The 22,808-nt window shown below is 41.9% G+C and overlaps 7 protein-coding genes across 8 annotated transcripts; 2 read left to right on the top strand and 5 right to left on the bottom strand.

Annotated features, from left to right (window-relative positions):
- Positions 1 to 8,744: 8,744 nt before the first annotated feature.
- On the top strand, positions 8,745 to 11,222 carry RB195_013030 (uncharacterized protein; the record flags this gene model as incomplete). The annotated part of the gene is made up of 5 exons (XM_064202673.1): positions 8,745 to 8,774; positions 10,608 to 10,612; positions 10,673 to 10,732; positions 10,840 to 10,902; positions 11,162 to 11,222. 5 exons carry the CDS (start codon positions 8,745 to 8,747, stop codon positions 11,220 to 11,222), a joined length of 219 nt encoding a protein of 72 aa, XP_064058554.1.
- A 1,874-nt stretch (positions 11,223 to 13,096) lies between these two features.
- Positions 13,097 to 16,981, bottom strand: RB195_013031 (uncharacterized protein; the record flags this gene model as incomplete). Its single annotated transcript, XM_064202674.1, has 4 exons — positions 13,097 to 13,238; positions 13,487 to 13,641; positions 16,678 to 16,807; positions 16,881 to 16,981. 4 exons carry the CDS (start codon positions 16,979 to 16,981, stop codon positions 13,097 to 13,099), a joined length of 528 nt encoding a protein of 175 aa, XP_064058555.1.
- A 717-nt stretch (positions 16,982 to 17,698) lies between these two features.
- Positions 17,699 to 18,046, bottom strand: RB195_013032 (uncharacterized protein; the record flags this gene model as incomplete). The annotated part of the gene is made up of 1 exon (XM_064202675.1): positions 17,699 to 18,046. One exon carries the CDS (start codon positions 18,044 to 18,046, stop codon positions 17,699 to 17,701), a length of 348 nt encoding a protein of 115 aa, XP_064058556.1.
- A 230-nt stretch (positions 18,047 to 18,276) lies between these two features.
- Positions 18,277 to 18,729, bottom strand: RB195_013033 (uncharacterized protein; the record flags this gene model as incomplete). Its single annotated transcript, XM_064202676.1, has 1 exon — positions 18,277 to 18,729. The coding sequence occupies one exon, from the start codon at positions 18,727 to 18,729 to the stop codon at positions 18,277 to 18,279; it is 453 nt and encodes a 150-aa protein (XP_064058557.1).
- Positions 18,730 to 19,164: 435 nt separating this feature from the next.
- RB195_013034 (uncharacterized protein) lies at positions 19,165 to 19,512 on the bottom strand (the record flags this gene model as incomplete). Its single annotated transcript, XM_064202677.1, has 1 exon — positions 19,165 to 19,512. The coding sequence occupies one exon, from the start codon at positions 19,510 to 19,512 to the stop codon at positions 19,165 to 19,167; it is 348 nt and encodes a 115-aa protein (XP_064058558.1).
- Positions 19,513 to 19,645: 133 nt separating this feature from the next.
- Positions 19,646 to 21,154, bottom strand: RB195_013035 (uncharacterized protein; the record flags this gene model as incomplete). Its single annotated transcript, XM_064202678.1, has 4 exons — positions 19,646 to 19,843; positions 20,510 to 20,641; positions 20,710 to 20,789; positions 20,947 to 21,154. The coding sequence occupies 4 exons, from the start codon at positions 21,152 to 21,154 to the stop codon at positions 19,646 to 19,648; spliced, it is 618 nt and encodes a 205-aa protein (XP_064058559.1).
- Positions 21,155 to 21,194: 40 nt separating this feature from the next.
- On the top strand, positions 21,195 to 21,800 carry RB195_013036 (uncharacterized protein; the record flags this gene model as incomplete). Of its 2 annotated transcripts, none has more annotated exons than XM_064202680.1 (1): positions 21,195 to 21,800. In XM_064202680.1, one exon carries the CDS (start codon positions 21,195 to 21,197, stop codon positions 21,798 to 21,800), a length of 606 nt encoding a protein of 201 aa, XP_064058560.1. The 2 variants fall into 2 exon arrangements, with proteins under 2 accessions (XP_064058560.1, XP_064058561.1); XM_064202679.1 differs by having other exon boundaries at positions 21,471 to 21,800.
- Between the last annotated feature and the right edge of the window lie 1,008 nt (positions 21,801 to 22,808).

Consider the following 22,808-nt stretch of genomic DNA (forward strand, 5'->3'; position numbering starts at 1 on the left):
AAACATAAAAATGAGCGAACATTTTTTAGATTAGTTAGATTTTGTATGACTGATGAAAATTTTTAGGCTGACTTTAAGTACAGTCGGATTAAGGACTCTCGCTGCCTTAAACGGGGCTATAGTATAAATTAAACGATGTGCCACTAATAAAAAGCTGATCACATGTTCGGTGAATAAAGTCGATAAGAAAACTGCTCCAATGAACTAAAAATAGAGAAAGACAAAAAAAAAACACTGAACAGAAATAAATAGAAAGTAATAGAAAACTTCTTTTTTCGTCTCGTAAAAGAATAATCATCGTTCTGAAATGCAAACTCTATCTATTTCCGATGGTGGTGCAACCATGATGACCCGTATATGGCCGACTAGGTGAACTGCATAACAAAACGCTCCCAGTGTACACATCATACACAACAATACGTAAAAAAAGTCGGAGTTCCATCCACAAAATGTGTGTGAAACCTGTAAATTATTTATGTCTGCCAGTGCAGTAATATCTGCCATTTGAGGGAACAGATGTAAAAATATTTTATAACTATTGGCGCTTGCCTTTTTAATAACCTCCATTAGGGATTTTTCAATAGGTCAAACGAGCTACTACTGGCTATTTTAGTACCTCATTAATGTTTATAAATGCCTTACTAATGTTTGCCTGGATGTAGCGTACCACAAAACTGAGTGTGTTGGGCTCTTTTTAAAAATATTTAAATTCAAGAATAAGTTCAATGAAACTATTCAACAATAAGCAAAATATTCAATAAAAATAAATAAAATATTTAATGAATTGAATTCAGGAATACTTAAAAAAAAAAACTAGTTGAGGAAACAGGCGTGGATGTATTTTATAGCTGTTAGATGTTGGTTTTTCAATAATCTCCAGTAACAGTATTGAGCAGACAAGTTTCCGCTGTGTCTTTTCAGTACCTCGCAAATGATTATCAGTGTCCTTTAAAGGCAGCGTACCACGAATTGAGGTGTGTTGGATTCTCTTAAAGCCATCAACCCACTAAACTGAGGTGGTACGGGTTTTAGGTGGGTTATGCCTAGACGGAGTCGTAGATTATGGAGAGAAGGCTGATCCCGTCCCTATCTTCCTAATTGCTGTAAAAAACGGCCCGGAAGATACGGCCTCGAGCGTTCCAGCGCGCTATTTTTTGCAACGAGTTCGATTGGAGCGCGCTAGCTCTGTGCACGCACCACATCTTCCGGGCAATTAGAAAGAAATGGACGGAGTCACCCTCTTCTCCAGAATCTACGATTCCGAATACGAATACTACACCTTAAGTCCGTACCACCTCAAGTTCGTGGGGTGATGCCATTAAAGAACAAACGAGGCGCCCAACAATGTCCCACGTCTAGAAGAGCGGATGAAGTCGAAGTTAGACTTTCACCAACTGCATTAGGAGTACAAATATGAACGAGGGTAGGGAACGGTGAAAAGGGTCCCGGCGGATTCTCCGCGAATGCCTCCGAGACATAACGTACGCAGTGGATATGCCGGCGGATACGCGAACATACTTCGACGAGGTCACGCTCCAGTCGTTCATGAAGACGCAGACAACCGTCTTAGATGAGTGGGTTTGTCTTTATATTACCTTCAGAAAGTCTAGAAATCTTACCAAATTTAAACTCTTTTTCGTCCTGTAAGTTCCAAGAAGTCAGAGATACAGGAGGTCCCTCTGTCTAAAAATAAATCAAGCTACAAAAAAGCTTGGGAGTTACAGGATGACGATAATTCTCATTACTGTTTCTTTTGAAAGCTGGAATGTTCCGTTTTAACGAACTTTTTATGTACGTAATTTGAAGCTATTAGATACATCCTTATCTCATATTTCAGTCGAGGGTTTCTCTTGCTTCTGGTACGATTACTTCACCTCACATCACAAAATTGCAGTGGATGTGTCTTATTCTCCAAAACAATTTAGTAGATAGTGAATTATATCCCAGCCGGTGATGCGGCGTATGATTAGCGGTAGGTAACCAGAGTCAGCTATTTAAGTATCAACGAAAGTAAATCTCTTTAGGACACGCACCATCGCTAATTGCCCTGACGAGGCATGACCAGGGCATGCTCGAAATTCCGCCGGGACCCTCTTTACACGCTCCCAACGAGGGTCCCATCTCGATGACAACCATTTACGCAACTACAGGCTTCAGACCTGCGTGGCTCTGATCCGACCATATATGTAGCGCACGTTGGACTAATAAAGGATAAAGGATAAAGTGTCTGGCGTTGATCAATCCGCTTGGGATGCGTCCCAACGTTCACTTCAATTCAAAATTTTCACGAACGTGTAACCTGCCTATACAATGCCTTGCGGTGGCTAGCCGATGGGTCAAATCAGTGTTTTTATTCTCCCAGACAAGTAGGGTACCAATATATCGACCCCGGAGGGATGAAAGACTTGGTGAGCGCTAGGGAGGATTCGAACCTCCTATCGATCGTGCAGGAAGCGGAACTTCTAACCGCTACACTACACCTGCCCTAATATAATATAATTATATAATATATAATATGATTGGACCAATATATATTACATATTAGTGGATAAGGTTTTGTGCTAAGGTTTTACACATACCTTCAACATAAACAGTTGAAGAAATAAAGAGAATGCACATAGAAGAACTGTTTCTGCTCCGACGATTTTTTGTGTGAGATCACCGAAGAACGGATCCACACATTTCGTCCTTGATATAAGCATTTTGAAAACTCGTCAGACGACCTATGATGGGTGATGAGAAATAAGAGCTGCGGTAACCTACGAGCACGGAACCTAAAAAAACATTTGCAAGAGACATCTCTCATTTTCTCTCCGGAAACTTGGCTGAGGGGAACTGTAAAGATACAAAATTAAGATATGTTGAGTAGCAACCAATCTGAGTAGTCGCGAGATTTCCTTTGCGCTTAGGTGTGAAATGTTAGTCAACACGGTTGTTCGCCTTGACAACAAAACACAAAGTAGTTGCGCGCAAACGCGAATATTAACAAGAGACATGTCGTTTTTTATGAATAGCGAATGGATTGATTCTGTGCAAGCTCTCGCAGAAGATTGAGAGGGTTCGGGAGAGCTGTGTTCAAGGACGGCACTTCTCGACGAAGATGCGTGTAATCGGGTCAGGCGATGACGTCAACCCGCCGATTAAAGCCAGCATACCATAAAACCGACGTGGTATGGATTTCTTATAAAAAGCTCCTGTACGGGGTTGTAGATTGCGGAAAACCATGTGGTTCCGCTCGTCTCTCCGTGATCGTCGTAGAAAAAGGGATTAGAGTCGCTTTATTTTCTACGAGGTGCCGTAGAACGTGCCTCGTAGAAATTAATGTACCTCAATGTACACGTTTCGTTCCCTCAACATTCTCTCTATTTATTAGTTTAACCTGAATAGGCCAGAACCTTATTGACCCTCGATGGTTCGCGCGCTGATGTGGCGCGTGCACAAACGTTCCAATGCAAGCCTTCGTTTAAAAAATACGGCGGGTTCGTTGATGTTTTTTACAGCGACAGAGAGGAGCGGAACCACCTGGTTTCCGCAATTCCGACTTTTTTTCCCAAATTTTTCCGACCCTGAACAGAAGCTTTCCACGAGAAAGTGTCAGATTTGTGGTATGCAGCCTTTAAGTCAAGTCAAGTCAATACCAAATGCAACAATGCAAAACCTAAATGCCAAGCTTGAAATTTTGAGGCCAACTGTAAAGCTACAGCGTTAGGAGATGCCAAGTATGGGGTATCTTTGTGTGTCCCTGCAATCGGATTACTCAAAGAATTTCCGACACGCTTAGAAATAGACTTTTTCTCTGCACGGTTGTACATCCTGGCGACAAAATACGAAGTGATGGTGCACAAATGGAAGACATGCAGGATATAAACCGTTTTAAAAATCAACACAATGTGCTAGTATTGTTTTATTCCAACAAATAACAATGAAATACTGCTGAATAAGTAGAGGAGGTACAACTCGGGAGTTAAGAATATTTATGAGATTAGTATAACACTTGAGAGAGATTAATAAAAGAGATTAAGATAACTCATGAGTTAAGCATGAAACACTAGAGATTAATAAGATAGTACAGCAAATAACTATCCTGTTATATTCCGAGTGGGTGGCCATGCAACTGGTGGATAATTTGACGAAGTACAGTTCCTGAGGTTAATGTGCAACTTCTTGTATTCGTAATGGCAACTCCTAAAAATATTAAAGCAACGGAGATTAGTACGCCACCTCTGAGATTAATAAGATAGCAGAACAAATAGCCACCATGTTACGTACCACTGCACAAGTTGCCGACCAGTGACGCTGGGTATTCTCAGCATCCCTACTTTTCTGATCCGTGTTAAAGACAGCACACCACGAATCTGACGTGGTGAAAAAATTCAAAGGAAAATCTAGAGTCAGGGTTTTGGATTATGGGGCCAGAGTTGGCTCCGCTCATCTATCCCTGATCGTCGTAAGAAACAAGATGATGACGACGTTTTGTTAGGACGATTTCTGTCGCAGTGCGCAACCTTTGTGCACGCGCCGCATCCAAGTGCGATCGGTCGAAGATCAATGTTGTCTTCTCACCAGCCTGTTGAAGTAAGACCAATGAATACGCTGCTAAGGGGATCAAGACTTGTGCATAGAAACCAAAGTGGTTCGAAAACTGTTTCTTACGACGATCAGTGACAGATAAGCGGAACTACCTCTGATCCCGCTATCTACAACCCCATTTCTAGCTTTTACCGCAGATTACCTCACTTCATCAGATTCCTGGTATGCCGTTTCTAAGTGAGCTCTTTGCTGCCATTTGATGTTGCACTTGACTTCTCACCATAAATTCTGAAGCGGATCTATGCATATTCACACCCGCTGCAATTTACCGTTCTAAGTCCTTACACCTTTACTCCACTCAATCCACTAATAAAGGGCCAAAGAATCAAAAAGAGCTCATTTCACTGTGTCTCCTACACGGAAACCTTGCGTCACCGACCGCACAACTATCGATCTACTTAGAACAAATAAATCCTTTAATGAACGCAGTATTCCAACAACTTTATCTGTAACAATCAACTGATAACAATAACAAAACACATTGTGAGCTACGTTCAATAGTGCAGTGCAAATACATCTGTATTTCCCTAGACATTTTAGTTTTTTTTTAACATGCTAAATGGAGAAATGTGTGAATCATGACCGCTCACGATAAGTTGGGATTCACACGAGAAATCCTGGAATCTTGAGCTAGGATAGGACGATCATCGCTCAGTGATCTATCTTTCGAAAAAAAAGACGTAGGAACCGAGAGAGGAATGTTAAAATGAGATTAAATGGACAACTCTTTAACTCTCAGCGAGCGGCTGTAAAAGACTGCTGTTTACCACAATACTTATGTCTTTTACTGGTCTTCTATGGAATGCGACAGACCTTCTTTGTTCGTAATCCCTTGAGTTTTGGTACCTAGACTAAGAAAGTAGGAATAGAGACAACCAACTTATTTCCTATTGCTTTGCACTAACTTGGTATAAAAGAAAAATTTGTTCCTTCACAACAGCAACTATAGTATCGAGTCAGGGTATAGAGAAGGAGATTCAGGGTTTCTATTCAGAACTCTTCGACACTCAAGTCCACTTGCCTCTTCTCCATCCGAAGGAATATAGACATATCATTTCGAAGGTCCTCCTTCCGAAGTCCGATACACCATCATGTTGGTGAAGAATCTTCACAAAAATCCGAGAGAATCGAGCTAGAACATCTGAAGAGCTTACTGCCAGTCCTTATCAACACACTAGCGAGGCTGTTCACTTGTCATCTGTTGGAATCCAAGATTCCTAAGCAATGGATAACCAACAAGAATGTGTTGTAACTTATTGCAAGATAAAAGAATAAAAGAAACGAACTTCCCTTCAGCAAAAGAGCGTAATTTTGGCTCATTTGCATCCATAGCTGCAAAAGATGACTCATATGCAACATGAAGTTTAAAGGCATCAACCCACGAATCTGAGGTGGTGCAGATTTCAGGTGGAGTATTCGTATACGGGATGGAAGACTATGGAGAGGGGAGTGATTCCGTCCATTTCTTCCTAATTGCCGTAAAAAACGACCGGAAGATGCGGCGCCGCACAAGGCTGGCGCGCTCCAGTAGAACTCCCTGTAGAAAATAGTGCGCCAAAACGCCTGAAGCCGTATCTTCCGGGCCGTTTTTTACGGCAATTAGGAAGAAATGGACGGAATCAACCCCCTCTCCATAGTCTCCCATCCCGTATACGAATACTCCACCTGAAATCCGTACCACCTCAGATTCGTGGAGTGATGCCTTTAAAGAGGTACAGGATTGTGCAGGAGATAACAGAGATATGGGTTTGAAACTCACCAGTTCTTGCTCAGGTCTTGCTATTGCGGCAGCTTAGTGGGTATGCCGGCAATCAGTAAGCGACGTCGTTCCTTGAATACCAAACCGCTAGAAAGCATTGAAGCAGAAAAAACAAGCCAAACCTAACAATTTACCTCAAGTCAATATTTTGATAGGAATGTGAAAGGATAGCAGATGAGCAGAGCAAATGAGTTGTACTAAGAAAAAGAGGTATATGAAAGAAATCAGAAAGGGACCAGCACCTGCATAGTAAACAACATAATGTGCTACGTAAGTAACCTGGCCTGACCTGATAACAAAAAAACATAAATGAAGAAAGAAATGGAACCAAGTCTATCCAACTACTCTCAGACATTGGAACGAGCTAAACTAAAAAGAGAATTAGTAACTTATAGCAAAGAAGTCCGATATTAGAAAATAAAGGGAGAGAACTAAACAAGGAATATTCTAAAGTGTTGCAAATAGCTGTATGATTATTGTAAAAGAAGTCCCTAATCATTGCATGAAAAAAAAATGAAAAACGCATGGAAATCAAAAGAAAATACTACTGCGATTAGAAGAAGACACTTAAGGTAAGAGATTATAGGAGAGAAATGTTCTACTACAAAGACGATTAAAGCAAAGTCTAAATAAAGTCTCTGGCTTACAAATCACTTGAGATGAGCCATTTTAGTGTAATTTGATCGTATCAAGTTAGTGTTTTTATCCTCAGGTACCAATTTATCGACACTAGAGGGATGAAGGGCTTGGTTGGCACAGGGGCGGTTGCGAACCATCTGCCGTGTGTCCATAGTGGACCTCTTACCGACGGCGTCATCCCTGCCTCACAAGAATGACTAATGAAAACAAACGCAAAAACAAGCTAGTATTAGGATTATTGAATAAACATAAAGATGGATGCAACTAGAAGAGACACACGACAAGATGTGGTGAAATAAAGAGAGAATTGCGAAAAGGCTACAGATTTCAAGAAAGGTCCAGTAGCAGCAGGAATTTACGACAAAAACATTGGTACGACGTTAGTAATGGCAAAACACGCAAAATAATATGAGCAACTAGCCAGTGGAAAAGAGTAACTTCTTATGGAGAATGAAGTATGCTGACTACTTTTCAAATTAGATACGATGTGAAACTACCCACATTTATCAACAAGGAACGCTGCAGTCAAAGGAGAATTATTGTTTAACTAATGGATAACTACTATGCTAGCAGTTACTGCTGCTAATTAATTAATTAAATGGAATTACTTACTCATCACTTTAGTACATATTTAATTCTATTGCAAACGATGGCAAGCAATAGTATTAACTAAGTACCAAAGTGCTTGGGAAGTGTAGGTATAGCTATTGGAGAGAGAAAGGATTTTATTCCAACCACGGTTGGAATGAAAAGGATAAAAGGATAAAGTCACTGGCGTATCAATCCACTTGGGATGTGCCAACGCGTTTTACTGGAATTCGTAATCGTTGAGGTTTTGGAACTCGTGTTGGCCTATACAATGACTTGCGGGGGCCAGCCGATGATCAAGTCAGTGTTTTTATCCCCCTGACAAGTCTTGTACCAATTTATCGACCCCAGAGGGATGAAAGGCTTGGTTTGCACTTGGGCCGTTTCCAACCCTCGACTGTGTGGCTACAACGGACCTCTGACCGACTGCGCCAAGCCCGCCACAAATAACTAGAAGTTCATCCATACCGTGTGCAAATATCGTAACCGTTTGCCTGCTCGTAGTGTTCAACTTAGTTGCATTCCTTCATGGTTCTTCTTCGATTTTACTGATTGTTCGATTTTCTAAATGTTTTTCAACACAGTACTAGTCTTTTTATACCATTGTAAAAGGGATTTGAGGGGAAATAGAGAAAACTACTGTGGAGAACTAGTATCTGTCATTCCACTTGTGGCGAGACAAATCCATGGGTCGTAGGAAATGTGGTAAAAATTAGCGTGTCGCTGACGAAAACAAGCGACCATAAGTTGAGATCTACTTGGATCTCTGCAAGTAGTGTCCGGTATTGTGATAGTAGTGCTAGGGTCTGTTTCATGGCTTTTTTGAAATTTAAATTGGAATTGAAGATATAAAATAGGTGTTTGCGAAAAATTATTGACGGTGCAATTATGACTCTAAATGTGGCAGTCATCAGCTTAGCTCTGACTAATATTGGCTTAGCTGGGAGGTGAAATGGTTGCAGTTGGGCGGTAATGCTGATTTTGATTTTCTAAATTTTGATGATGTAGTTGATTTCGATCGAGACCGATGGTAACAGTCTCTGTCACGAGAATGGCGTTGAGCGGATGAGTGTAAACGTAGAGCAAAGAGGTGGGAGAGAAAATTTGCAAGTAGTACAAAGTAGGAAAGAGACAAGTGAAAGGTGGCCAGTTGTGAATTGAGGATAGCATGATAACCAGCATAGAAGTAATCAAACTAGTGATTAAATAATCACATACTTCCATCGTAGGAATCCCTAAGAATGATATCGATCACGTAGTGAACGGTACATACACCGCTCCAAACCATCGATCTACTCTGCAGTGAACTTCTCACCTATTGCGCTACACTTTCAACAACGGCAGCCACACAAATTTCTTACTTTCGTGGTCTTTGTCTTTTATTCCTAATAACTTTCATAGCTGTTCTCATTCGCTTATAGTGAACACTAGCAAATTTTGGATCTCAAAGCCTGGAGGAAATCTGCAGAAGCAAAGCTCGTTTTTTGGAAATAGAAGGGTTGTAAACCTGAACTAGCCCAAAACTACATAGATGTTCGTGGCTTACATTACACACACCTCCATGACCGCAGAACAGCCCCAGATATCCAAGAAATCGAAAAACTTCCCTCAAAATCCAACTCTTTACGTTGTTGGTCTGTCGAGTTTTGTCGGAAATTTGTCATCTATTTCGGAGTTTTCCAACTATCCATGTTTTCTACCTTCGCTGTAATGATATACATTCCAGTAATTCTTTGTTTTTAGCAACTTGAACTGTTGTACTTCCCTTGACTATCGACAGACTGTGACCGTGTATAGACAGACTATAAAGCTATTGAGTTGACCATCAATAACTGAGCGTCCAAAACTACTCACTGTTGTATTGTGGCCTGCAAAACTCGGCTGATCCCGTTTCAATTCGAGCACCTTTTTTTTGCTTTGCAAAATCGTTTGAACCTTGTCTGAACTTCAACTGAGTAATTTATTTCCGTTACATTATGAGACGATTTTAATCGTCAGACGAAAAGCTTTCCAATCTTTTAGGGAGTTGAGAAAGGCAGTTTTTTTTTTTGGATTTGACGCAGTAATTTTCTTAGGGACTTGTCTAGAAACTCGTTAGTAGGGCAAGAAAATCAGGGTCCATGTAATTTTTCGATTTCTTTAAGACTTGCCAGCTTTTTTATAGGGATCTAAATAACTTAACACTAAAAGCTCAACACTTCAAAACTCAAACAATTGTTTAGCCAGACGGAAACCAGTTTTCATATTTTGAGAGGCGACACGCACGGAAAAAAATGAACACTCCATATGTACCTAAAGGGTCCATTCTGGTTCTTGAAACCTGCACTTTAGCTGTAGGCTGAGAAGTTGCCGGTTTGTAAAATATGCAGTAAAAAAACCATTTATCAATTATTTTTAATGTTGTAATTCCTTAAGAAAACCCCAGTCAATCATCTTCTTTCATTAAGCAGAATCAGAGTTGTACATCTACTCCCAATTCTATAAGGAGATGAGGATGTTTCTGTATAAATTTAGAAACCTTGATGTGTTGGAAAGCGTAACGCAAACATTTTTGCATTTCCACAAATTTTCATTTTCATTTTTTTTACAATCCGCTTAGATTGCGCTGATAATGAGCAAAAGCTCACGACAAATTGGAATTTGCTCTGATAACAAACGCTAGGGTCCTAGATTAAGCTAGGACCAATGTAGTTCACCAAATCTCTTTCTCGAAAAAAAACCATCTATGAAACCAGAGAAGGACTTCAAAACTAGATTAAATGCACAAATTTGTGGTTTTCAGTAAGCGGTTGTGAAGAAAAAAGGAATTATTTGCGTCAATCCATACGTCTTGGATATCGATCTCGTATGAAATGCGATAGAACGTCTCTGTCCTGAAATCCCTTCAAGTCTGACACGTAGACCAGGAGCGGAGGAGTAGAGCCAACAAACTGGTCGCTCATTGATTTCCATCGAATGGATCAAGAAAAGCTTTTCAACCAGAATTCATCGGTCACAAAGCACGATTAATTGAACGGCTTTTATTTACAAGAACATGTAAGAAAAAAAAGGTAGTAAACTGGAGACAGTTCAGTACTTCTGAACGAACGTCTTCAGGTTCCTAACATTTCATGCTTGGTCGGTCAAAGGCAACTATGTCGAGAACACACGTAATCCGTGAGTCTAGTCTATGAGTCTTGCAGATTCAAGTCTTCTCCTCTTCTATTTCTATTTCTATTTTTATTTCTACTTCTATTTCTCTTCTAAACCATCATAGTTTTCAGTTTACCTATTCGCTATAATCGTCAGTGTTTGCACTGGTACAAGTCGCTATCAGAAGGAGAGTTGTGAGTTTTTTTTCTGAGTTTCTTCATGAGAAGACTAAGGTTTCATGGTTACATTCGTGCTAAATGTAGATTTGTTTTTTTTTGCCCGGATTTTTCTCTTCGATCGTGTTGAGCTCAGCCTTCAGTATTCTCCTCTGAACCATTGCTGTCAGTCTTCGGTTTTCAGTAATTATACGAAGTTTTTGAAAGTATCCATTGAAATTTTGCTCATTTTTAACGGGTTCCAAATGAATGCTAAGTGCTGCTCGATATTATTCAGTACGAGACATGACTTCTGCTTTGTTCAACCACCGCAGTCGTCGTTTGAGCAGATGGAATGACTGCTAGGTGTGGATCGTAATTAAAAGGGAGCAGTATAAGGCCGGTTTCTTTTTTTTCTGTTCTCGTCTTCTCCGTTTTCTGTTTTTCTTCATTCTCGTGTTTTGTTGTCCTGCTCCATGTCCTGGTGGAGGTCGCATCTTCGGGTAGAGCGTCCTCCTGGTCAGCTCCTTCCTATATACTTCTCATTCAGATCAGATATTTATCTATGTATTACGCTCAGTGCAGTGTTGAAATGAACAAAAAAAAGGGGAAACAGAGTATAAAGAAGAAAAAACGAGAAGACCAGTCTCGTATATTATTCGCTCATAAAAAACTTCCACTATGGATAGACAAATATGTGCAAGCAAATCAGTTGTCAAAGATATTTGTGTGTTCTTAAGGCATAGACAAGCCATAGATATTTATGGCGTGCACTCACATCGGTCAGCAAAATCCTTTCATGCGCATCACCCAGGTGTTATGGCATGTACACTTACCGTTAGTATGTATGTAACTTACGTGTGAACTTACTGGTAGTCTTCCATGAAATGATCTCTTCCACTTGTAGGCATACGGTAGGTGCTTACATCTACGCGGTACGGGCCCTCTTCTTGTCTCACTACCTAAACTACCAGTTTCTTCTATTACTGACTCTACGCGCAGTTATCCGGTATATGTGCGCTTTGCCTTTGATCACTGATCTACAATAAATGCTGTTCGTGTGACGAGAGAGCGCACCTAAAACATTTGTTCATGGGAGGATAAACGATAGAGTTAGAATAGAGAACGGGGATGATACCATTTCTTTAAGCGCGGTGTTGCTCAACATCTATCTTTGCATTCGCATCAGTTCCGACGATAATCGCCTTCTGGCTGGGTATCTTGGATATCAGCGTGTTGAGTTTATCATAAAACGTGTCCTTGTTGTAGTTCTCAGCGGTCTCCGCAAATGCGTGAACACCTACTTTTTCCAGAGTTTGAGTCTTCTGCGATCCCGCAACCTTTCAAAGGCGCATATTGACGACCTTAAACCGAACTCCTCCACGACATTGCTGTAGTCCTTCCTCATACCTACTCCACAGCTTCCTACTTTCCGTTCATTAGCATCGTTGCAGTAGATGGTGTAATTATCAATACCGATGGATGGGGTAATCTTTGGTGCGGGTTTAGATTGCGTGGTTTTTAGGCAGTTGTCCTATCAGGGTAGGAGATTTTGAAAGGGTTTTGCAATATGTGAGAAGCTTTCGCCATGTAACAGTGCAGGTTATATGGCTCGTACATTCTGAAGGCATATATCCAAATCCCTGATTGTGTTTAATGAAAGCAGAACCACCGCATGCAAGTAACAACCAGACTTGTACACGTTGCCCTAAGAGAGCAGTATACTTTATACTTTGCAGAAGTCTTAAAAAGTTTTTTTTTCGAATGTCTCAAAGTTTTCCTTGTCTTCTCAAATTCAACTCTATTCTTGAAGATATTTCTCAATTTTGGAAGATATGTTCGGGAAGTAGTTACAGAGAAATCAAAAAAAATTATTTCCTGCAAATTCCGAAGCGTATATAAAAATAGAAACTGGCTTGAGATTCTCTTCCAAGAACCAGTACAAGAATGTACACTCATTTAAATGTAAACAAATACGATAGGAGCAGTGAAACTGGTTTAAAAAAAAACAACTGTTTGCTTACAACAACGCGGTTTTTCAAGCAAAATAATCTAGAACAGTGCACGGTGCTATAATGACTTACGACGAACTGAACGTCAAAGCAGAAGTAGAGGCGCCAATACTTATGTTTGTCGTCTGGGCATTGCAAACAAACATAAATACATGGTGACTATACGAACATGAGAGCTATGTCACAGTGTATGTACAGATACCAATAAGAAGACAAATGTCTTATTGTGGAGAGCCGATTCCTTTTCCTAAACAGTCGACTCTTGCTCCCGTAAGGAAGAACACATTTCTGCGGACCAGCGATTTTGCCGAACAACGAAGACCACTCTTGTGAAATGTGGCAAGAAATCGTTGACCAAAAGTGCTGAAAAATTTTCTTCTCAGTTTGTTAGTTAAAAATTGCATTTCCCTTGATTTTGTCAAATGTTGCTTTAATCAGTAAACCCTCAATGAGATCACGCACAGAAAAATTCCTTCCACGAAAAAATTTCCTTTTCTTTGTAACTCCCAAATATAATGCTCTTTCGCAAATGTTCAGCGTGTGTTTATCCCGGCCGTTGCGGATAGATAGCGTATTGGGGATGAGGATAACGCTCGATCTATGTAACTCACTTGTTTAACAGTAAGTAAGGGAGAACAACTGCGTCGTAGTAGAATAACGTGAGATTTTCGTATATGATAGTACTGCTCGCAAGATCAATATTCAGAGAATGGTGGAACTCCCAATAGAAGAAATAGAAGACCCCGATTGTTGACATTACGGCAATCTGAACATTATTTTTAATTAATATCACGCTGGTAATATTAAAATTTAAATTTAAATATTAAAAGTACGGTTACTGCGTATGTGTTGTACTAGTTGTGCCCTAGTTTGTGCGTCACGAAAATCTCTCCGCAATGATGAAAAACTTTGCAACGGCGGGCACCGAACCAGCGCCACCACCCTACCAGGAGAGCATTCTATTTCTGAGACGCTGTCAGTGGACTATATGAGTGTATATGAAAAATTCCATGGGACAGATTATTTTTAGTCATTTGTAAAGGAAAGCAAAAACTCGATATAAACCTTGATGTACAATCATCACCTCCAATCATACAGAGCATTAAAAGTGACTAGCCTTTTTGTTATGTGTAGAATTGGAGGATAACAATAAAAATAACTAGCCTTCAAACTGTACAGATAAATTGAAGGTTTTTGTTTAGAGCATTATCAAATCACAAATTTATCGCATTCGCTTACGACATATTTTTTCGAAGTTTTCTTGCAAAGGGGAGTACGATTTACATAATCAAGCCAATGTCTTTCATGACGACTTTTTTCCGCAAGTTTTACTGATACAACATACTTTTAAAAAAAAATAACAGTGACGTTGCTTAATTTTGTTGCAGAGGAAAACATGTAATGTTGCTGAGATTAATTTAAACATGATAAAAAAAAGAACTAGAATGAAAGTTCAATTCTACGTTTAAGCCTCGTATTAGATTAAATTCCTATCTTCTCTCCTTTAAAATGTTTTCATTATTTTCACCAGTTGCATAAAAACTTCTTCCGTTTCGCTGTTAGTGTCATTTCGCGTATTATCTTTGCTATGTCTTTCCGTATGTATTTATGTTCTCTTTTTTTTGCTGAGAGTTACAAAGTTCCCAGTGTTCTGGTTTTTTAAGACGTCGTTGAGAAGTAAACTATTTAGACTAAAAATACAAGAAACTCCCTTCGCTCCTACTTTCTTCCATTGTGTCTATCTTCGCGTTAATGTGAGATCTTGTAAATAAGCATTTTTTGGCCCGAGAAAATGAGGTCTGGATAGATCTGGTCCAACGACGACAACTGAGCATGTTGGGGTTAGAAGGTCGTGGGGAGACTTTTGTGATACTGCAGTGGTGCGTAAACCCCAAAAGGTAGAAAGGTACGGTTAGACGAATCTCACAACGTCAGATTCAGCGCCGAAGTTAGAAAGTACTAAGATGGCTGATTTTTCAGCACTAGAAGCTGCGCCAGCGTCAGAAGGCAGAACGATGTAGTGGACGGGTTTCACTCCATGTTTCTGCTTTGTGAAGTTCTGATTGGTGTGCTTGCGACAGAAAGCGGTAGAATTAGGTGGCACATTCCCTGCTGCGCCAGTATGGTATGTTGACGCAAAGAAAAACGGAACGTATCCCACTACGTCAGGTAGATGAGCCGGTATCAAAAAGAAGAGAGAGGATGAGTTAAGACGAATTCTACAACGTCAAATGAAGGTATGAGCGCCCTGAGAGGAAAATGCTGGGAAACGGTTCCCACGACATCATGGTGCGCCAATAATTAAAAGCGGTAAAATGAATTGAGACGTTTTGTCTGTGTGGCGATCCAAAATGTACCACTCCGCATGTCCAATCGTCTAGAGTTAAAACTCATCTTGCCTGATAATTTTCTTTAGGAATCATGTGCACGCATCCATGAAGTAGGAGCTGGTTACGTAATCTGACGCAGGATCCTTACCTTTATCGCTATGATGATGACTTTCACGTTATTTACAGTAGAGGTTCTCGACGACTTTATGAGCAAAATCAGATCATAAAAACAGATTCATATCGTATTTCAAATCGATATGCATCGGTCAGCGAACGGCAGAGAAAGCGTCAGCAGTCCTTTGATTATCCGCTGGACCAGGGATCGCAGATGTGGCACGTTATTGGGCGCGTCCTAGGAAAGTTCGGCCGCCAAGTTTTTTTCCCACTCCGTATCACACTGTATCAGGACAATCTCTATCAGACTTTTTCTAGCAAACTATACTCCCTTTCTTTTCCTAGAGAGACTTTGAAATGGTCAATTTTGCTGTTGTCGCTTCTAAGAACTAGTTCCAAAAGCTTTGTAAGGCTGAGAAAGCGTTTTGTAGGCACCCATGGCACTGTCAACTAGAAAAGCACGATTATCTGGCGTAATTAAGTCGTAAGATAAGTCCATAACGAAGCGACGATGAGACAACAAGGTACGAATAGAGCGACCTTCCTTTCATTCGTGCAGATGCAGTTGTCGATGATATTAAAGCACGCAATCATCTTTTCTGCCCGAAGTCCGGCATATTTTGCCGGCGCTTACTTCAGTACTCTAAGAAAAGATCACTGAGGTTGCATTATTGTCTTTTCGCGCAAATGGAAAAGTTTTACCAGCGCTGGTATAATTTTGCGGGCAACCTTATTTTATCACCTATTTCATTTCAAATCGTAGGCCTAGATTCTTTTTCTTTACAGAACTATGGCTACTGGTGTTTTTTTCTTTGATGTAAAGATCATCTGACATCTAATCTTAGACCGCGCATTTTAAAGGCCCCACGAATCTGGCATGGTATGGATTTCCGATGGCTAAAGACTCTACGGGGTCATAGATTGCAGAAACGGGTGAGATAACGCCCACTTCTTCCTAATTGCCGTAAAAAAAACGGCCCGGAAGATGCGGCGTGTGCACAAGGCTGGCACGCTCCAATCAAACTCCTTGTAGAAAATAGTGCGCCGGAACACTCGAAGCCGTATCTTCTGCTCCGTTTTTTACGGCGATTAGGAAGAAATGGGCGGGATCACCTTTCCCTCTATAATCTACGATCCCGTATACGAATACTCCAACGGAAATTCGTACCACCCCAGATTCGTGGGGTGACGTCTTTAAAAAGAAACGAGCGTTATCCCACCCGTTTCTGCAATCTACGACCTACTATAGTCATTAGCCATCGGAAATCCGTACCACCCCAGATTCGTGGGGTGATACCTTTAATGTTTTCATGAGGCTCTGAATAGTTGAAATTGTACCCTGAATAAAATGGGCTAACCTGTATCATCATTTTCAACTCTGTGTTGCTCCTTAACCTGATAGTTCCACGTATAAGCAGAACAGATACAAGAATCGCATACGCTGTGATAGTGCTGATCCCTACCATATAGTTAGCAATCGTATTTATCCTGTAACGTTTTCTTCCGTGTTTCGCTTCCAATATGGCAGCCACAAAATTCTTATGTAGTTAGTATTTCTTACCAGTCTATCAAAAAGGTGAATGAAGCTTTTTCAATGTAGCGAGTCATGAACTGCGAACAGAACTGTACACCAGCCAGGGGTGAACACATGAAGCAAAGCATTGCAATGAAGTAAACCGCAACAAGACCCACTTGTATCTAAACATCGAACGAATTGAGGTGTTTCGTAGATTTCTATCCCCTTTTTCAAATCTATGCTTTTTAAGGGGTTGACTTAGCAGCACTAGATCTCGGTGTGTACAGGGAGGTCTTAAATTATTTCATTATTATGGGATAAAAAAGGTCCAATACAACACAAATATTGACAGACGAATCGGAAAGTAGGGGATTTGCAAAAAAAGTTTAGTTGCGACTGTACGGTCAATGGTTTTCCTCATGCCAATTTAGCCTTTCATCCCTCCGGGGCTGACAAATCAGCACTGGTAGTTGGTGGTATCTGCGCGGATGACTTAATAATTTAACCGGCGAGCTGATGTCATCGCCTGACGCGATTAACTGCATATTCGCCAAGGTGTGCCGTCCTTGAACACAGCTCTGCCCAACCTTATCGATCTTCTGCGAGAGCTTGCACAAAAACAATCCATTCCATATTCTTACGTCTCGCCTGAACTATCTATCCACGTCGAGTGTTTTCGGTCAGGTGGCTACCAGCTCGAACCCGACAAACTCTTCGGAATTCGTTGAACAAGGCGATCTGCTGGTCTCCTTAATATATGATCAAAGAAGCGAAGACGAATTACCGTTGTTCTTCAGCGTACAGCCCAGGTAACAGAACTCATCGACGAGTTCTATCGTTTGTCCGTCCACCCTGATTCCCGTTCAAGTTCTCAAAGAGATCCACATCTGCATGCATTTATCAGGGCGTAGACGTAGTCCATAGGCTGCAGCCAGCTTCGATATGAGGTTGGCAACATGTTGATGTTTCGTACTGCTTTCCGCAAATATAACAACATCGTCAGCGTACTCGAGATCGGTCAAGGGGTGTCCTGATGGTGCTGGGATGATATCGGCAGGACACTGATCTACTGTTCTTCGCATAATGTCGTCGATGGCGAAATTGAACAGGAAGGGTCCTGCCACTGCCCCTTGTATTACTCCAGTTACCACCTCAAACGGTGTTGTACATCCGGCTGGTGTTCGAACTGCAGCAGTTGTTCGTTGATTCATGTCATCAAGCAAGCGAACGAACTTTCTGGTACTCCATCGGAGCGGGGCACGTTGAGAAGACGGCCTCGGTGAGAAGAGTCGAACGCGGCCTCAAAGTCCAAAAACGCTAATTGCATTGGCTTCGAATACCTCTGCCAGATTTCGGTCTCCTTACGATGAACACCTGGTCAATCGGCGATCGGCGAGGACGAAAGCCAGCTTGTTCGTCGCGCGTTTTTTCTTCGCGATGTTTAATGAGTCGGTACATAACACCTGCACATAACACGCAGCAAAGAGATTCCTCGATAATTCCTAGGATCCATGACGGATAAATTCTTATGGAGGGGAATTATGATAGCGTGTCTCCACGAATCAGGTGTCCTTTCGTCTATCCATGTTGAACGGATGATCCTTGTCATCTCACGAATCCCAGACTTAGGAAGATATTTCAGCATTTCTGCGCTAATCCCGTCGTCTCCACCAGATTTTCCATTCTTCATTTTTTGAATACAGGCTAGAACCTCCAACTCAGTTGGTGGCTCCTCGTTAACCGCATATGTCGGCCTATGAACGTGCTCGAGTTCTGGAACTGACGGTGCTTGCCGGTTCAGCAAGGTCTTGAAGTGTTCCCTCCAAATTGGAAAGGTTGCTTCACCGACAGCTACTCCACTGGCAATGTTGAGGACAGGAGAAAATCTTTTCATTTTGCCGCCAAACTGTTTTAGCAGAACATAGGCTTTCCGCGTTCTTGTCCTCCCACGCTTTTTCAAACTCCATCGCTCTTGACGTCCACTCGTTATCGCGGTCTTGTTGCAGTTGACGACGCAGCTTACTTCTAAGACGCTTTTTCTGGTTGAAGTCACCAGCGCTGCGCGCGACACATACAGAATTGTACGTGGATTTTGTGTCCGCAGATACAAAGGCAAACTTCTTCCCCTACAGTAGAACCGGGAGCGTTTCCCTTGCAGCGTCCTGGGTGCACTTTGTGAAGGAATCCGCGTCGCTAAGCTTCTTCCTGGTCCGTACTCCAACAAGAATAGATACACGTTGGCGAAATTTCGTTCTGCATTCTTCGTCTTTCAGACCTGCCATGTCGATTTTCGGTTGAAGAGGAACTCCTCGGTTTCTCTTGTGGAACCTTATCTTGAAGCTGAGAAGAACTGGGTGGTGGTCAGAGTCAAACGCGACGTCCCAAACAGCTCTAGATTTTTAGATTTTCGGATATCTGACTGAGGAATGTTCCTCGCCAGAACGTAGTCGAGCTGAAGCTTAAGAGTCCTCATCTTCCGCTTGCGCTGTTCTTCAGGCGTTAAAAGGGTTGACCCATGCCAAGTGAGCTGATGGCTTCGATGATTTCTCTTAAACGTGGAAGCGATGATGAGGCCCATCTGTTCGCACAAGTCGACCAAACGGTAACCGTTGTCCGACGTGCGCTCCGCTGGATAATACCATTTTCCTAGCACATTGGATTGCTGTTTGAGTCCCATCTTCGCATTCACGTCGATTCCGACAATGACCACCTGCTGGCTTGGTATTTTGACATCAACGCATTGAGTTCATCATAGATGACGTCCTTACTGTTGTCATCAGCGGTTCCGTAGGTGCGTGAGCACTTACGATTCAGAGTTTACGTCCTCTGCGATACCGCAATCGTACAAAGGCGCATCTAGACGACGTTGAGCCGAATTCCTCCATCAGGTTCTTGTAATCGTTCCTCATAGCTATCGCGCAACCACCTACTTTGTTCTCATCAGCATCGCCGCAGTATATGGTGTAATTTTCGATGCTGATGACGGGCCGATCTCTCATGCGTGTTTCCTGCAGTGCAGCAAAAGGCACACAGAGATATCGCAGAAGTCTGGATAGAGTTCTTGTTCGAGTTCACTCGACAGCACCTTTTTGCAATGTATGGGAATCTTACGACATATAACAGTGCGGGTTATATGACTCGTACGTTCCCAATGGGTACACTCGAGCGCCTGATTGCGTTTAGTTAAAGCAGGGCCACCACGTGCAGGTAGAAGTCAGACTCGTACACGTGGCCTCTGCGAGGATAAACATTGAATTTGACACATCAACTGACTCTACCATGTCATTGAAGTGCTGCACTTGCGTTTATAAACTTCAAAAACTTTTATTTAAGAAAAAAACTTCTATGAAATTTCAACTTTCAGCTCAATTTTCAACTTTCTGAGTTGAAGTCGAGCGCATTGGCGTATCCCATGGGGACTGACTAACTTGATGCCCTCTGTCTTTTATCCTTCATAGATGGACAGTCTCTTATTAATTCATAGCAGCTTGGGAACAAATCCTTCTTTGCTAAAGAAACAACTTCTTCGATCGATGAATACAGGATGCCAGATATTTTAGTAACTATGTTGTTCATTGAAACATTTTAGTCGTTGAAGAGAGAAGACATTAAAAGCGAAATAAAAAAGTTATAAGAAATCGGTAGAGAAATCAAAATATCACCAATCAACTCACTTTGAGCACCGTCGGATTAAGAATTCTCTCAGCTTTCAACGGGATAACAGTGTAAACAACACGATGAGCTACTAGTAAGACTCCGATAATAGTGTTGGTGAAGAAGCAAGCCATGAAATTTGCACCGATGAACTAAAAATGGCGGTACTTCATGTGAATTCACGATAAATCCAAAAAAAGGTACTCACTAAGGAACAAACCCTGTCTATAACTGTAGGCGGGGCAAGTATGGTGAATCTTATATGACCAACCAATTCGACTGCATAAAATATCACGCCTACTGCAGACAACATACACAAAAATACGTAGAAAAAATCTGACTGCCATCCACAAAATGTGCGTCCCACCTTCAAAATATTACCATTTGAATTTGCAGCTACATTTATAGTTCGTGGAAATCCAATATACAAAGTATACAAATGTACGAAACAGTCTACCGCCTCCTAGTGGCGTGAAGGTGACTCTGGGCGTCGAATTGCGATGCACAACAGAGGTTCGTCCTCCGGGAGGGTCTCCCAAGCTGAGAAGGAAATCGATATATCCGACATTCCGACTTCTCGGAATCGAAAGCCTAGCTAAGAGTAAACCACTGCTAAGATTCAACACCGTCTTGGCAAAATGTCGCAAGGTAGCTCCCTGATCCATATAGGTTGAGCGACGACCTGTGGTGAAAGCTAAGCTCGCCATGGCAGGGCTGCTTAGTTTGGGGGAAAGTCTTTTTGCCGCTCCAGCATATTCACTGCATCATTACCTGCACACAGGGCCCTGCAGTCTCACACGTCGGACGGTATGGCGGCGCCGATCAAATCTCAGGAAGTCTTTGATTCTGGACCAAGGTGACACACGCACGACTGGTCATGGAGACTGTCTCAGACTGTATGCTTACAACGCGAGAACAGTGTCCGCAGACGCTGACCTGCATGCCCTTCTCGGAAATGCAGAACGTATCAGATTTTACGTGATGGCTCTGCAAGGTACCAAGTGCAGAAGGAGCGACATACGACAGATAAATGACGGTACACTCGTCATTCGTGGAGAGAAGGTTCCGTCGCGAAATGTAGGCGGTGTTGGTTTTGTTGTGCACCCGTCTGTCGTCCATCTCGTCGATTCTCACGAGATCCTGTCACCTCGTCTGGCCATTCTTCGCCTCCGCCCTCTGCGCCAAAAATCCATCAGTATCATCAACTGCTACTCACCCACATCAGCAGCTGATGAATCCGAATTGGACGTATTTTACGAAGAGTTGGAGGAAGTGCAGGATCGGAAGATTTGGACTAAGGGACCGGAATGAAAACGGCAATCATCTCGTATATTGTCGTCTGTTGTCCGCCGCTCGCTTCTTTCGAGGAAATTCTCTTTCCATGAAGAAAGATCATTGTTGGTGGACATGAGAATCGCCCAATGGCGCACTCGTGCGGAGACCGACCACATACTCACCAACTGGAGGTGGTGTCTACTCGACGTCTCGGTAGTACCATCCTTTGTAGTGGTTCTGATCACCGTCTCTTTCCTGCGAAAATACGGCCTAGACACATGATGGAAAAACACATCTGCTATCGGCAATGAAAGAAAAAAGAAGTGGTCTGTGACGATTGCGCACTCGAGGACTCCTTGTCCCAAGGTGACTGGTACATCGAGGAGGACCCAAACGTGGACTACGAGATGCTGCTCAGAGAATTTCTAGCCTGGGCTGAACGTGCGCCGTAGTTTCGCACGGCAAACTTTGATCAGATTTCGAAAACCACCAAGGAATTATAGGAAAAAAGAAGGACCTTTGAAGCTTGGTCCAAATACATCGCACATTGAGCGGTTAGTAGCAAACACCAGCTGCAGAAAAGCGTTGCAGGAGGATCTTTCGAAATACGCACAGAAGAAGATTCTGGGAGCAGCACAGAGAAGAAAGGGCCTAAGAAAATCCTCAGGATTCTCCGCGAATATAATATTCCGCTGGAAGCCTTGCTGAACGTAGACGGAAACTAAATCTCTTCTCGTGGTGAGACGGAAAACATTAAATACTTTTTTGAAGTATTTACAGTGGAACGTCATTCAGAAGGTCAAGATTGGTAGGGATTTTATGCACAAAACGCTAGATGTTTTTGTATATTTACTAAGTATTAATCTATACTTATTACTACTATTACTAGTACTTAAATACTTAGACGGCAAGTGTAGTGTAGTGGTTAGATGTTCCGCTCCTTGCACGATCGACTTGAAGTTCGAATCCACCCTAGTGCTCACCAGGCCTTTCATTCCTCCGGGAAATATTCTGAATGACATTCCACTGTAAATTCTTCAAAAA

Source organism: Necator americanus, chromosome V (genome assembly GCF_031761385.1).
Source record: "Necator americanus strain Aroian chromosome V, whole genome shotgun sequence".
Taxonomy (NCBI): Eukaryota; Metazoa; Nematoda; class Chromadorea; order Rhabditida; family Ancylostomatidae; genus Necator; species Necator americanus.